Here is a 15,170-nt window from a genome sequence, read left to right as displayed (position 1 = left end):
CAAGAATCACCGGATACCTGGCCCTGGCCATTACCAGAAAATCCGGGAATACTAGGTCACTGACTGACTAGGTCCAAAGGGTCAGAACTGCTTTTAACCCTGCCCAATCAGTCGCGGCCTCCACCCTGACACTGCCCAGACCTCTACGAATGGTCTGTTTGATCCATTCAGACAGAACTCCGGGCGGCAGCCCACAGACCCAAGCCCTCGTTATTTTCTTCCCACAATATGTGGGAAGGAACAAAATCTTTTCCCCTTCCTCAAGGGAGTCAAACAGCAACCATACCATTGCATATTTGACTCCCCTTGACACAAAATAATTTTTTGCTGGCAGACAATTTGCCAGCTCTTTATCAATGATGTTCCTGTTGAAGAGGGTGATGGCATCACGCAACCTAGAATAGGTCCGTAACACCACCGTCCTTCTCTCCAGGTCTTCCAGCCACTGCTAGGGTGGGACAATCTCCCACTCCAAAGCAGAGGCTCTTGTATTTGCCATGTTGAAGATAGTTCAAAAATGAAAAACAAAAGTGTAAGATTTTTTTTTAAAAAGAAAGAAAAGAAAAAGGAAAACACAGTTCGGTGAAAAACAATTCAAAGGAAGAAAAAACAGATCACAGCAAACAAACTTCAACCACACAGGTACTCTGGCCCAGGCTTGAACGTGGTACTCCGCATGGCCTTCCTGCTGTTGACTTCGCAGAGCTTCTGAAACAAACTCCCTCCTCAAAAAGGTATTCACAGAAGTCCAAATTCTCACAAAATCTTTACTTCAAGCAGTCTTTTTTTTCTTCAAAAGCCTCTACTTGAAGTTCTTGAAGTGAAAAACAATTTGCAAAAGTTCACAAAGAACTCCAGTCCACTGTTACAGCGGTTCAAAACCCAACAACGGACTGGACACACTTTTGCTTGCTTAACAAGCAACAAATTCACTGCCAAGAGTAAGCGAAAATGCCCCAGAGCTGGGCAGAATAAAAATAAGACACAATAATTCTACCCAGTTCAAAACAAACAAAATTGCTTACCTTGACAGCGAAACAGCTACACGTCTTTCCTTGTTCATGGTAAGTAACTAACTGCCAACAAACATTTGGTAAGCAAGCTACTTACCACACAGCTACGCCTGTGCCTATTACAAATCGGTTACAAATCTGCTACAAATGTAACAGGAACAAAGAATTGGGTGTAGTGATTATTGAAAAGCTTGTGGTTTGGATGCTAGGTGAGTGATAAAGGGAAGAGAGATTTGTGAGCCAAAAATATCCTGAGTGAGGATATGTACCTAGCTAACTCTGAGGAGTAGAAAAGAAAGACAGGGAGAGGAAACAGGAATGTTTGTGACTTTATGCTAATTACTTGAATGGCCCTTTTCTGAATGTGATGCTTGCTCTGTGTGTGGCAGCAGCAGTCTTAGATGCAAGAGCAACAGTCTTTTGTGGGTTTCACTTGATGTTTGTAAAGTGTAAATAATTGTTAGGGAGGTAGGTTATCCTTTGATCGTTCTGAGAAAAGCCAATTGTTGAGATGCGGTTTTATATCAAGAATGTAGGAATAGGTTAAAAAGATTTTTCCACCTGGAAAATGACAAATTCTAAATTTTTTGTAGTTGTAGCGGCCTAGTGGTTAGTGGTTGCACTGACGATCGCAAGATTGTAGTTTCAATTATAGGGCCGAGCAGTGCCTTCTCAATCATTTATATGCCATGGAAACCGGGTAACAGGCCCTATGACTCGAGACAGTAATGTGCGGGGGTTGATAATGATAATGATCATCATGCACTGCGGTATAGTTATGGCTCTTAACGCTCAGAGATCAAATCCCCTAAAACTGCCTTTCATCTTTTAGGGATCGATGATAATATTAATTTCCAGCCCTGTATGAAGTCGCTTTTTATTCAAATCATTCTAGATATGAATGCAAAGGCAAAGACTTAAGCGGAGAAGGGGTGATTTATAAACAACATCGAATTTTTAGCTCCAATAACAAAACTTATTCAAATGAAAAATACTTGACACTGGGAATAATTTTACAAATAACGTATATATTTTAGTTTGAACTTTATTTGAAAGATGTCTAAATAAGTTGACCATGATACTAAATCACAACTAACATAAAATGATGTACGATTAAATCGTCAAACCGGATATAGAATATTACACTATATTTACTGCGGTATGACTAAGTATTTTGACTTTCCTTCCCGCTTCACTTTGAAAATATAATTTAAATATTTCTTATCAAATATTATTTTGAATCATGTCATTTTATTCAATATTTGTTCTAAAATATGCCTTTTATATTTTTTCTTACAAGAATTGAAAAATTAAAATTTTAAAACTTACGCTTGTAAATATAACAACCAATGAACAGCCGTAAAATCCTTCAGCAAGAATAACAATAACAATAACAAAAATGGTCTTAAAGTTATCTCCCTTAGTATCTTTAGTGAACACATGTTAGCAAAATGGCAGTTGCCAGCATTAAAGTTTACCAGTCGAGGTTTGCAGCACTCAAAGTCGATGACGACAGTGATGAAGAGAAAAAACCGACGAAATCCAACGAGAAATCCTCTCAGCAACAGCAGCAACAAAAAAAGAAACTGAAGAAAAAGAAGAACAACCAAAATTCTCAAACGGCTGAGGTAACATGGAACTACATCTGGTTTTGAAATGTTCATAACACTGTCTTGTCTGATGTCAAATCTAATTTTTGGAACTAAATATAGTGTTATCTTAGACACTAAGAAACCGCACAAACAATGCAATTCGTCTTTAGAGGCATATCGACTTTCAGTTTAGTTCTGTAGTGTGCAGGAAGATTATTTACAAAATGTGATATTTCTATTAACGTAAACCGTTAAGTCACGTTTTTAACTGAAAAATAAACCTAAAATTAACGGTGGCTTATCGAAAGAAAACCTGATTTAATTAAATAAATCTTAGAGTGATTATTTATGTTTTTAAATGAAAAATAATATTTAAAATTAAAGCGGTAAAATATTTTAAACACTCCATTATATATATATATATAGTATAATATATATAATATATATATATGTGTGTGTGTGTATAAAAATTCTTTAAGGCGTCTTCGATTGGCTTATAGTGTTTTTGTTCATTCTCTGAATTCATGTTGTCTTTCACGTTCTGCATTTTCCGTATACAGCTACTCATTAATGTGATCAATTTTCATATCCCCATTTCAGTTGGAATAAGCCATTCATTCAGACATCGTCTTTGCGGTCAACACTGACCACGTTTTCCCTTCCATTCTGCGGCTAGTCTCTTTCTTTCTGTATGTCACCTCGTTTCCCATTCCAAGAGACTGCTTCGTTTGTCTCTTGTTCATCTTAACTCGCCCTTTTATGAAGAAAATTAACGCAAATACCCCGAATACATTTAGTGTCTGGAATTCACGATGCAAGTAAACGGTGGAAATATTTTCTTGTTTTAAATTTTCCTACTTTCATGGAATCTTTTGCAGCTTTTTTTTTCCTCTTTAAAAAACGAGATTAATAAAAATAATCTTGTCCTGTGAATCCATCAATTATTACAGACTAGAATAGGGTAGGAAGAACGGGAATCGGAGATGTTTAATGTAGGATGACTTTTCAAAATTGTTAGGGCTAACTGATTTATTCTTTAGTTTTCTGGGAATTTTTTTCTCCTGTTTTCCCCAAATATTCTATAAACTTGTTTGGTCTGATATTTATTACTTTTCTATCTAAACGAAAACAAAAGTTTTAACAGGTCGTTTCTTATCTCATTCTATCTTTGGGAAAATTTACGATGTTGTTTCATACATTTTGAATTTAAAACATAAGTTTTCGAAAACCTTTGGAAGTTTTACTATTACATTCAGTTTAACCAATTGTATTTGTTCATAAAAATTATTTAATTTACTCGTAGAGATTCCGGTTTGAATGTTTTGAAAATAAATTGTATCTACTCTTTTAAAGTAGGGATTACGATGCAGGTTTTCTTACCCCAAATTTTGATATTTTAAAGGCATTTTTGCCCTTTCCCATCATTCTGAATGAACCTTTTTCATTCTCCATGAAGTAGTGATAAGTTATTCCAGAACTCTGTATTTTCTTTTCCATTTTATGTCGATCATTCTGAAGGTATTCAAATTTTGTCACTTGTTTTTCAATATAATCATGTTGTCTCATCTCTCCTTATTACACTCTCAATTATATTAATTTAAAAAATTATATCGTATACGGTGAACAATAGTGTTATCTGTTCTGATGGCAAAGGAATAAATCACCGCAGAAAAAATATCGCATGGAACTTCGTTCAAGACACTCCAACTCTTCGAATTTCTTTGTCGATGAATATCCATCAACAAAAGACAGACTCCCACATTTATATATAACTCTCATAATTTCCGTCAGTTTCTATTAATATTAGTCAATTTGGGGTAATAGAATCGTTGGTACCTAGAATGTACTTGGATGCAAAGCGAATTTCTTGTATGTAAACTGCCTAGCTCGTGTCCATAATTTCGGACATCCCTGTTTCATCATTCAATGTAGAATTCGTTTATTTAGCGCCATTTAATAAGCACACACATATTAAATGATGTTTTAAGCTTGTTTCAGGTACCCCAGACTTGTCCCTTGCATGACAAGTCTTTCTTAGTGTCAGCAACATAAGACCGAAGCTACTTGAAGTCACTGACCACCCTGTCTGCCATCACTGGAACAAATTGGTAAATGGCTTTCATCTTTAATGATGGTCATGCATTCAGTCTTCTTTGCATTGGGAAACATACCAACCTTGTCTGTGGCATGTTAACATGTTTCTGTTGATTGTCTGTAAGAGCAAGCTCAGTAGCATGGTGAAGATCCTGGTGATACAGGTTCTACTAATATCATGATTGCTGTGTGTATTGTTTAGCACATCATGAGTAAGAGGGACAGGACCCAATATCTTTGTAGGCTCTCCCACACTCGTGAAATCATTTCCGTTGATGTTTCGTTTGAAAGTCTTCAGGACAATGCTTATTGAAAGAATGGGTAGGTGAATTGCAGTTCTATTGGTGATGATTGAGCAAAGGTTGATATACAATTGGTGCTATGAGATGGACAAGGCAAGTGGCCTGGAGTAGAGGTGAGGTGTTAATGCTAGTTTAGAGGCCATTGCAGTGGTGAAGAAGAAACATCTAAGCATCATCATTTATCATCCCTGTTCCATGCTGGCATGAGTTGGACAATTTGACTGAATCTGACTTATCCAAAATCTACATCATACCCCACTATCAACTTTGGTGTGGTTTCCACAATTGAATGCCCTTCCTATTGCCAGTATTGATGAGGAAAATGTTTTCCACTCAGCAGAAAGGTGTCCAGGATGGAATCTAGGATTTTTGTCTCGCAGAGGGGCTGTTTAAAATATGTTAGCAGTACTCCAATAAGAGGTCATATTTGTAGCAGATTGGGACTGAAGTACTTTTTTAGCTTGTACTCCTAACCTCTTAGCATTTAAACCGGCCATATTGAACTCAAATATTCTACCTGTTTTATATTTATATAATCATATCATTGAAATCTCAAAGCTATGATATAATGCAGGATTACTTTAAAACATTGTGACTAAATAAGCATTATATTTGACAGAATAATCTGAATGCAGAAAGGTTAAAGACTGGTGCACGTATGAGTCATTTGATTTGGTTTCTATGGCTGGATACCCTTCTAATCACCACTTTACAGTGTACCGAGTGTTTTCTCTTGGCACCAATATCTGAGTAATTAGTAACAAAAGGCATGTAGACCAAGGAATGGGGTAGAAGGAGCCATGAGAGCTAAACACTAGAAATGGGAAGATAAGGTGGAGCCGAGTGTAAATGTAGAGAGTATTCAATATTCTAATTTATTCAGATGGCCTTGGAGGAGTAGAGGAGGCAGAGAGGGAGCAAGATATATGAGGTCACCATGAGAGATTATCAGAGATTAAGTTGAACATTTGTAGTGAGTAGAATTTTTTTTCCTTTTTGTTCATGTGAAGGGAAGGTGTAGTTATAAAGCTGTTTCTTTGGCATTTGTGACAATTGTTTTAGTACTGTTGAATGAAAATGGGTTGTCAACTTCCTTAGGAGGATTTTTTAATTTTTTTATTTCTATTCATGGAAGCTGTGCATATCTGGCATGAAGTTGTGTATGGATGACATTTAAGATTAAGAAGAAATGAAAGATTGTATTATCCATATAGAAAAGTGTGTGTGTGTAGTTAAAAGTAACTGTTGATGGACTGTGGAAAGAGGACCTACTAGAGAAGTAATCTCATGAGGAATCATTGATCCAAAAACATGAGAAATTGGTTGAGCCTGTTAGTTTGCAATGTGGCTGTGTTTGGTGTTTGGCTATGACCAGATTTGATCTGAGTTTTTGATGTCAAACCTAGTTGAAGTCTTTGGAAATCATGGACAACAACATTTTTTAAATGCCTATTGGTTTTGACAAAGGAGTGCAAATCTCTAGTAAATCTAGTTGTGTAGAAACCATTCTGGTGGCCACGGAGGATAAAGACTGAAGGTGATTGCTTATAAATGTTTCTCTATCACCTTTGAGATTCTGAATTTTTGGCTATAGTTGTCTGCCAAAGACAGTTTTGAATTTGACATATTGCTAGGTTGGAATAATTGTTGTTGGTTAATCTCAGGTTAGCTTTAATTAGGAAGACATAAAAGCTTTCCATTCAGGGAACCGACGAATGTATTATTTAATCTAATGTGATGATGATGATGGATATGTCCTTTTCTTTTAAGCTGATTTGAGGAAGACTTGGCTGCTATTTCTTGCAAGTCGGGTAAGCTCTCATTTAGGTTGTAATGGAAGAAGTTACTTCTTCTATTGCAACTGTTCATAGTGGTGATATGGGAAAATTTGAGAGAAGTAAAGCGTGTAGCAAATTCAGAGATATCGTCAGCAGGAGTGGTGCCTGTCCAAATTGATTGGGAAAAAGAAATCCATTTTAGCAAGATAACAGAAGATTTAAGAAGAAATATTGATTACAGGTTGTACAGTGTATTTAAGTATTCTTCACTTTCCTGATGATCATCTTATGAACATTACAACAGTGCATGAAAGTCTCCTAATTGGTGACATGGGTTGAAGCTATCATGTTTTTATTGTGAGTAGGGAATCACAGGATTTTGAATTTATGAACTTTATGAAATCTATGTTCTCAAAGAGTTAACTGATCAGGTTGAATGACAGTTGTACAAATTCCTTAAATGGACAACATCCATTACACACAGTAAAGTGGTTGTCATCAGAAAGGGTATCTAGCCGTAGAAACCATGCCAAAGCAGACAGTAGAGCTTAGTGCAGTTCTCTGGCTCACCAGCATAGAAAACAGTAAATGATGATGATGACTTAAGTTTTGATGTTGTATACTGTGTTGACAGATGATCTGGCAGGAGTAGGCCTAAAATGATTTGTGGAAGCTAGTTGATCAGACATACAAGTGAGTCTCATAGATAAGATGATAAATAAGCATCATCATTTATAATGTTTTCCAGCTGGCATGGATTGTATAGTTTGATGAGATTGAAAGCCAGAGATTCTGTGCCAAACTTGATTGTCTGCTTTGGATTGGTTTCTACAGCTGGATGCCCTTCTTAATGTCAACCACTTTATAGTGTACTGGGTGCTTCTTTCTGTGTCACCAGCACTAGCAAGGCCACCAAGTAACTTGCCAGACAAAGACTCCTTGAGTGGGAGGGGGAGTAGTATTGATCTGCCAGTTGATAAGAGGTTAAAAAGTATAATGGAGGCATGGAGATAGGTGTTTCACTATAGAGGAGATATATGGATACCCTAGTTGGAAAAGTAAAGCAAGAAAGAGACAGAGTTAAAAAGATAGGACTTGTTAAATGATTTTGTATTGCTGTACTGACCCTGCTCAACCCTGTTTAAAGTAATTAAAATAAGTATCAATGTTAAATTTTTGTCCCATAACTTTTCTCTCTCTTAGAAATAAGTACCTGATCTCTTGGAGCTATTGCCCGGAAATGGTTTAGATTCTACCCAAGATGAGACACATTTATCCTTTACTTAATCCGATGAAGTCCAGAACTAAGAATGGATTTTATAAAGAGTACCATATGTTGGCTAGTTAAATGGCCAACTTAGTTTCAATTCATAGTTGTAGACATATTTGCACCAATAAATTAATTACTTTACATTTATCAATATGTGTAGTTGTGGCTGTGTAGTTAAAAAGTTTGCTTCTCAACCACATGGTTTTGAGTTCAGTCCCACTGTTAGGCATCTTGGGCAAGTGTCTTCTGTAGCTTTGGTCAGCCCAGGCTTTTTGAAAGGATTTGGCAAACAGGAAGGGAAAGAAATCTGTTATCTATGTGTGATTGTTTGCATCTCCTTGTCTTGGCATTGAGTGATAAGTGTAGATTGTCACTGTCATTCATTTCCAGTATTCTGCAGAAACGTTTGGCCATGGAGGTATCTTACCTTGCTTGGAAACAGGTGAGGGTTGGAGACAGGATGGGCATCCACCTGTAGAAAATCTGCCATAATAAACTCTGTGCAACCCAAGTAAAAAAGGGAAAATGTGGCTAAAATGATAATTATATATACATAAGATGAATAAGGATCTGGAAATATGGACTCTGCTCTCTCTCACTCTCTACATAATATTTTTCAGCTGAAAAATCTTGCTTTTGGTAAAGCAAATCCAAAGGTTAAGAAGAATCAAAAGACCAGTTCTGTGAATGTTAATGAGAAACAATGGGAAGATTGGAAGAAAAATGATGAAGAGGTAAAATAACTTTAATTCAAATTTTAAAAAGAAAAATTTTTAAAAATTTCTTTTATATTTACACTAAAGTTTAAAAAGATTAAAAAAAGAAAGATCTGTCTTCAAAAATCCTTCAAATTCAGAGTCACTATTATTAAATCTAAAGCTTATGTAGTTCTTTTTTTTTTTTTTAATGCCTCAGAAATAACAGATGCAGGCATGGCTGTGTGATTAAGAAGCTCATTTTGCAACCCACAGTATGGCACTTTGGGCATCTTCTGCTATAGCCCCAAAACCGACCAATGCCTTATGAGTGAATTTGATTGCTGGAAAGCCCATCATTATATATATATATGTGTGTGTGTGTGTGTGTTTGTCCTTATCACTTGAGAAATGGTGTTGGTTTGTTTATGTTCCCATAACTTAAACTTTTGTTCAACAAACAAAAAAATGGAATAACTGTGGTAAGTTTGTTTCAAACCATTCAAGGTGAGCTTCAACATGGTCACAGTCCTATGACTGAAACAAGTAAAATGTAAAAGAAGAAATATAAAAATTAAAAAAATATAGCCAAAATATTCTGAGAAAACACTTCATGCTGTAACAATATTGGACAGTATACAATGTGTTTACTTTATGAAATCACTTGTTGTCAGTGAAGTAGCAAAATGATTTTGATTCCAACCCACTTGAGACTGACTCTGGTTCTGTGATACAAACTTCCTGTTTTGAAGTGATTTAAGTTAACCCTTCCATCAAAATTTTGTGTTGATGTTCCAAACATCATTTTAATAATAACAAAGTAATTTTAAATAAATTCATCATTATCTAAAAAACTAATTAAAACAAAGGCAGTGTATTTCAGCAGAAATAGGAAACAAAAAGGTTAAATATAAACAAATATATCTGGGTGATTTAGTAACATATGACCAAAGACAATTTTAAACACTTAGGTCTTGAAAGAAGGAAGGTCTGCTAACCACAGTAGGTACCAAGGACACTGATATCTTCTGAGTGCTTTGTCAGTATTTGCTCCTTTGCTCAAATACTACCATGGGGCCTTCAGTGAAGATAGCACCAGTTGTGGCAGATATTAACCATGAACTGTTCAAAAACAGCACCCCAGTATTAACTGAAAACTATATCTGTTGGGATTATTGTGCTAACATTTTTAAATCAGTCATTTAACAAGTTTAGAACATTTTTCTTTTAGTCAAGAGACAGGACCTATGACCATTTACAGAAACTCTGAGACAGGGAGAAGGGAAGGAGGCATCCTGTAATTGGAGATCTGGCCTAAACGTTTGTATAAGAGTGGACTCTACTAAAGGCAACTAAATTGCTAGGTGGTGTTAAACTTGTCTCTGGATTAACCGTTTAGAATTCAAACTGGTCGTATCAGGCCCAAATATTCTGTTTTGTGTTCAAACTGACCAGATCTGGTCTCTCACACCTACCCATTAATGCCATTCTAAAAATAAACAATCCCATCATTGAAATCTGAAAGCTAAAAGATAATGTATGATTAATTCAAAGCAATATGAATGTGTAAGCATTACATTTGATAGAGTAATCTGAATACTAAAGGGTTAAGCCTATGACCCAAGTAAGCCATGATAGGATTTGAACTCAAAAGGCAAAGTACCAGACACATTCTGCAAGGCATCCAATACAAGTTTTTTACACTTGTGCCTGTCTTTTATTTTTCTTTTAACTGGAACTGCTCACTGGTCATGTTTTCAAGGAAGATTGCAAACGCACAACACTATATATGAAAGCTAACTCTGTTTACAATCAACACGTAAATGTCAAGGAAACACACACGCAGCCACCCAACAAGCTTACTGCAGTTTTCATTTACCAGTTCACTCAAAGTATTGGTCAGCCTCAGATTACAGTTGATGACACCTGGCTGAGGTGCTGTGCAGTGGGACTGAAACTAAAACTACATGGTTATGAGCCAAACTTTTTAACCACAAAGCCGTGCGCCTAAATTTCACAATTAGTGTCAAATACAGCAATATATGCATATACACACATATATGCATACACACAAACATACATATACTTACATATATGCACATACCTATTACATTGATATGTATCAGTATATGGGATAAATTATCTAACACTCCATAGCCAGAATGGTAAACCTACATGTTTTCTCTAGGGGTTTATATATATATATATATATATCATTATTGTTTAGCAGCATGGAAAACGGACATTAAACAATGATGATGATTTCATATCTGTATACTATATACATTTAATATGTCCAAAGCAGCATTTGAGCAGAATAAACAGTATTCTTGTTACTTACAGCAGTAAATTCTGCCTCTATATAGATCCTATTTACATGTTAGTGGGCTAGCCCATGGAAGGATATGTCATTGGGTTAGTTTTTAAGTTTTTTCTTTTAGAAAATTTCCAATTGGATTTGGTATCAGTTATAGAATTCTTTTTCCTACTGTTAGAATATCATTGTGTTATATTCCACTTAATTCAGTTCAAATGTTATTTGGTTCATTATTTTTAATTGATATTGAAGGGGACATAGAAGATAAATTTATATATAAAGAAAGACAAAACAGTTGTAAAACCACAAGATAGTGCCTCGGTTAATAATTGGCTTGCTCTAAGCCCCCTCTAAATCCCATATAAATTTATCCTCCTCCTTTAACTTGTTTTTAGTGCAACAGTGTGGTACTCCTTTCAAAGTTTTGACTGATCTCTGTTTCTCTTTTTTCCAGTCATTGTCAGTCGCACATTATTATGCCAACCCCATATTATGTAAATATTCACAATTCTAGGATGCTGGTTTCTTGTAGTTATTTATGAAAATTTGTTACTTATTCTCCTCACCTATGTGGATTTGAGGTAGAGACGATGAAATATTTTTGTTTAAAGTCACATAAAATCAGTTGTAAAAATTGAACCTTAGTGTTTGTGAGTTTGGTAATCTAGTTATCTTGGCTATTTAAACCTTTTTAATTATTTTCAAAATGAATTGAAACAATGGTAGTGTATTTCAACAGAAATATGGAAACAAAAGAGTTAACTATTTTGTCTTAGATGGTCTAATTTTATACTTAAACATTTCCTCTTTGGTAATCTAGTAATCTTAATCACTTTGTCTTTGATAATCCAGTTACACTATCAACTTAATCATTTCTCTTTTGTCATCTTGTTCTGAGGTAATGTCTATGAACTATGGGCTTGTCAATTTCCTCAGAGTGCAGCATAAAAAAGGAATTTTTTCTTTTTCTTTTTTCATCTTAATCCTAATTGGATGTACCAGATTTTCTGAATTTGTACAAATGCTATGAGATTTCTATTAACAAGACATCTGTGCTTGTTCTATCATACTTTACCCTTTGACACCTGATACAAAGCCACCATCACCCCATCTCAAATATGCTCCCATTCAATTGAAAGGGTTCTTCCATTTTCTTTTGTATGTTTTGTTTTGCAAGTTTCTTGATAACCTCACTAGTGCTAATGTCATGCAAAAAGCACCAGTACACACTAAAGTGGTTGGCATTAGGAAAGACACCCAGCTATAGAAACCATGTGAAAGTTGACACGAGCCTGATACAGCTCTGCAGCTCGTCAGGCTCTATCAAACTGTCTGACCCATGTGAGCATGGAAAACAGACATCAGATGATAATGGTGGTGAGGATGATGATGTATCCAATTTTTCTCAACCAAAGTGTGGTTAAGTATGAAATAGCTTATTATAACCCACTTAAGTTCCTGGTTTGGTGATAGGAAAAGAATACAATTCATCTGCTTCATATTAGCAAGGTAAAGATTGTTTATTTAATAAGCTATGTCATGTTTATTTGAAAGACCTACATCAGGATAGAGGTTGGTTAAATTTGAAAGAAACCATAAAGAACAAGCTTTACTTGAATTTGAAGTGTAATGCAAGAGGGAAGGCATGTTGCTTCCATGTAATTAACAATGGTCATGAATACAATGGTGATAGGTTTTAACATTTTTTCAAAACATTCTTTGACATTCTTCCATGTCACTTTGCTATTATTTGCTTGTGGAAGAAAGTGAAATATTCATTAAACTACTGCAAGCTGTTATTTAAAGCCTTTTACTTAAATTACAGTCATGCAAGAATGTTGAAAGTTTATCCCTCTCTTTCTCTTCTTTCCTTCCCACCATCCACACACATTAAGGAAGGACTTGTTGACTTTGGTTTGATGTCGTATTTCAGAACATTATGAAACTGAGTTTCTTTTGCAGTTTACAACGGATATCTATGAGAAAGATCTGCAACAAGCATTACTCCTTAGCAGGTTGGAATTTGAACAGAAAAAACCTACAAAAGAAGTATGTCACTAAAATTTAACCCTTCTACCCTTTTTCTTCTTTCTTTCTTTCTTTTTTTTTTTGTTCCAATTTTGTGCTGCAACTTTAAAACAGGAGAGAGTAAGCCTCTGCAACTGTTATGGCTCTAAGGTGTAGAATGATACTAGATTCTTGTTTTTTCTCTTATTGTTTGCTTTAATTAGCTGCAGGCATGTCCATCGGTGCAGATGAGGCTGTGTGGTTAAGATGTTTATTTTCCAACTGTCTAGTTTCAGGGTCAGTCTTACTGCATAGAGCCTTGGGCAAGTGAGTGGATTTGGCTGATGGAAACAAAAAGTAGCCCATTACCAACCCTCGCATGTAAGATAACTTACCCCATGGCCAGACATGTTTTTGCAGAATATTGGAAATGAATGACACTGCTTGTATGACAGTGACACTCATTTACAACTATCATGTAATGTCAAGACAAAGTATATATGAGGGGATGCTGAAAAGTACCTGGCTTTGGGTAAAAGAAAATACAGTGAATTATGAATTTTTTTAACATATTCCCCTCTCAGATTCACACACTTATGGCAGTGGTCTTTCAATTTTTCTAAGTCCTGTAAAAGGACTTGGAAGGTTGGGCCTCCAACCAGGCCTATCCTTACAGCCAGGAACTTTTCAGCACCCTCCTTATACACACACACACATACATAATGGGCTTCTTTCAGTTTCCAAGTGCCAAATCCACTCACAAGGCTTTGGTAGAAGACTGAACCCAAAAATCATGTGGTTGGGCAGCAAACTTTTAACCACACAGCCCTACAGCACCTTTTAGGGTAGATGAAATAATTACCAGTCAGTTAAGTTGTTTATACCTCTTTCCATTTATGGCCTTGTGTCAGAGTTATTATTATTATTGATGTTGTTATGTGTTATTAGTTGTAACTGTTTCATTTCATTCCTCTGAGTTGTTTGGTCTATCTTTCCTAATGTTTTACAAATGGGATAGTTTTATTATTATTTTTTTTTATTTAGACATTTGGTGAGGTTAAGGAGTTGGCCTACTGACCTCTAGTCAGGAGTTCCATCTGTAGTTACATCAGTGATGTTGTGTTTGATTATTCACATAGCTCTACTTTAGTCTGTGTGGCTGACAAACAGATTTCACCCTCACTTTAACAATTCAGTACATAGAAGTAAGGAACATCCAACTGAAGAAATAAAAAAAAAAATTTAAATACATCTTTATTTAACAAGACCTTTCCAATAATGTGCAGTTGATTAAATTTTCAACATCTATTTTGACAGTAAAAAAAAAATAAACAACAGGAGATTGTTTGGAATTGATATTTATGTATAGAATGACTAGTATTGTGGTAAGTATTGAATGCATAACCCATTTGGTACAAAACCACACAAGATCATCATTGGTTTTAAGGTACAGCCTTACTGATTTAAAGTGATTTATGTTAAAATTCCCTTTTAAAATTTCAGGTTATTTTATGTCCCAAGCTGGCAGAATCATTAGCATGCTGGACAAAATACTTAGCAGCGTTACTTCCAGCAATACGTTCTGAGCTCAAATTCTGTCATGGTCAACTTTGCTTGACTTGCCCCACTACCTTACTATCAGGTCCTGTGCTTTTCTTTAATAGAAAGCAATTTATGTTCCAAACAGCTTAATAACAATGGAGTTACTTTACTATATTTTTCATTATTTTTTTAATCAATTGAATCAAAAACTGTATTTTCAAAGAATTATGGTAACAAAAAGGATAAATATTAGTAAAACTTAATTGCAGAAGTTGTGCAGTTAAATTAGAGATGGTAGAAAGGTGAATTTGATGTGTATGTGTTTGAATCCAAGGGAAACTGCATGGAAGAAAAACTGATGATGCCTGGAGAGAATAATAGTAAACATTTTATTTTATTTGTATACTGGGATTTTGTTTTTTCCAGAAAGGAAACAGCTCAGAAGTTAAAACACAGGCAGAAAGTAAGAAGAAAAAGAAAAAAGAAAAGCAAGTTATTCCCACCAACACAGAACAACCCAAAAATAAGGTTCCAAACTCCAACAAATCAGGTACAGTTAC

At 35.3% G+C, this 15,170-nt stretch overlaps 1 protein-coding gene across 2 annotated transcripts in view; it reads left to right on the top strand.

Moving 5' to 3' along the window:
* Nucleotides 1–2,421: 2,421 nt before the first annotated feature.
* The window catches only part of LOC106875360 (G kinase-anchoring protein 1), a 41,933-nt gene continuing 29,184 nt past the window's right edge, over nucleotides 2,422–15,170 (top strand). Inside the window, exons 1-4 of one of the 2 annotated variants that reach the window (XM_014923453.2) lie at nucleotides 2,422–2,641; nucleotides 8,670–8,783; nucleotides 13,024–13,110; nucleotides 15,037–15,160. In XM_014923453.2, coding sequence (XP_014778939.1) covers nucleotides 2,465–2,641; nucleotides 8,670–8,783; nucleotides 13,024–13,110; nucleotides 15,037–15,160 — 502 coding nt within the window. In that variant the 5' untranslated portion in view covers nucleotides 2,422–2,464. The remainder of the gene's footprint in view (nucleotides 2,642–8,669; nucleotides 8,784–13,023; nucleotides 13,111–15,036; nucleotides 15,161–15,170) is intronic. The other variant, XM_014923454.2, reaches the window with a different exon arrangement.

The sequence above is a fragment of the Octopus bimaculoides genome, chromosome 2 (genome assembly GCF_001194135.2).
Source record: "Octopus bimaculoides isolate UCB-OBI-ISO-001 chromosome 2, ASM119413v2, whole genome shotgun sequence".
Lineage (NCBI taxonomy): Eukaryota > Metazoa > Mollusca > Cephalopoda > Octopoda > Octopodidae > Octopus > Octopus bimaculoides.
This window is presented reverse-complemented; position numbering and strand designations above follow the sequence as displayed.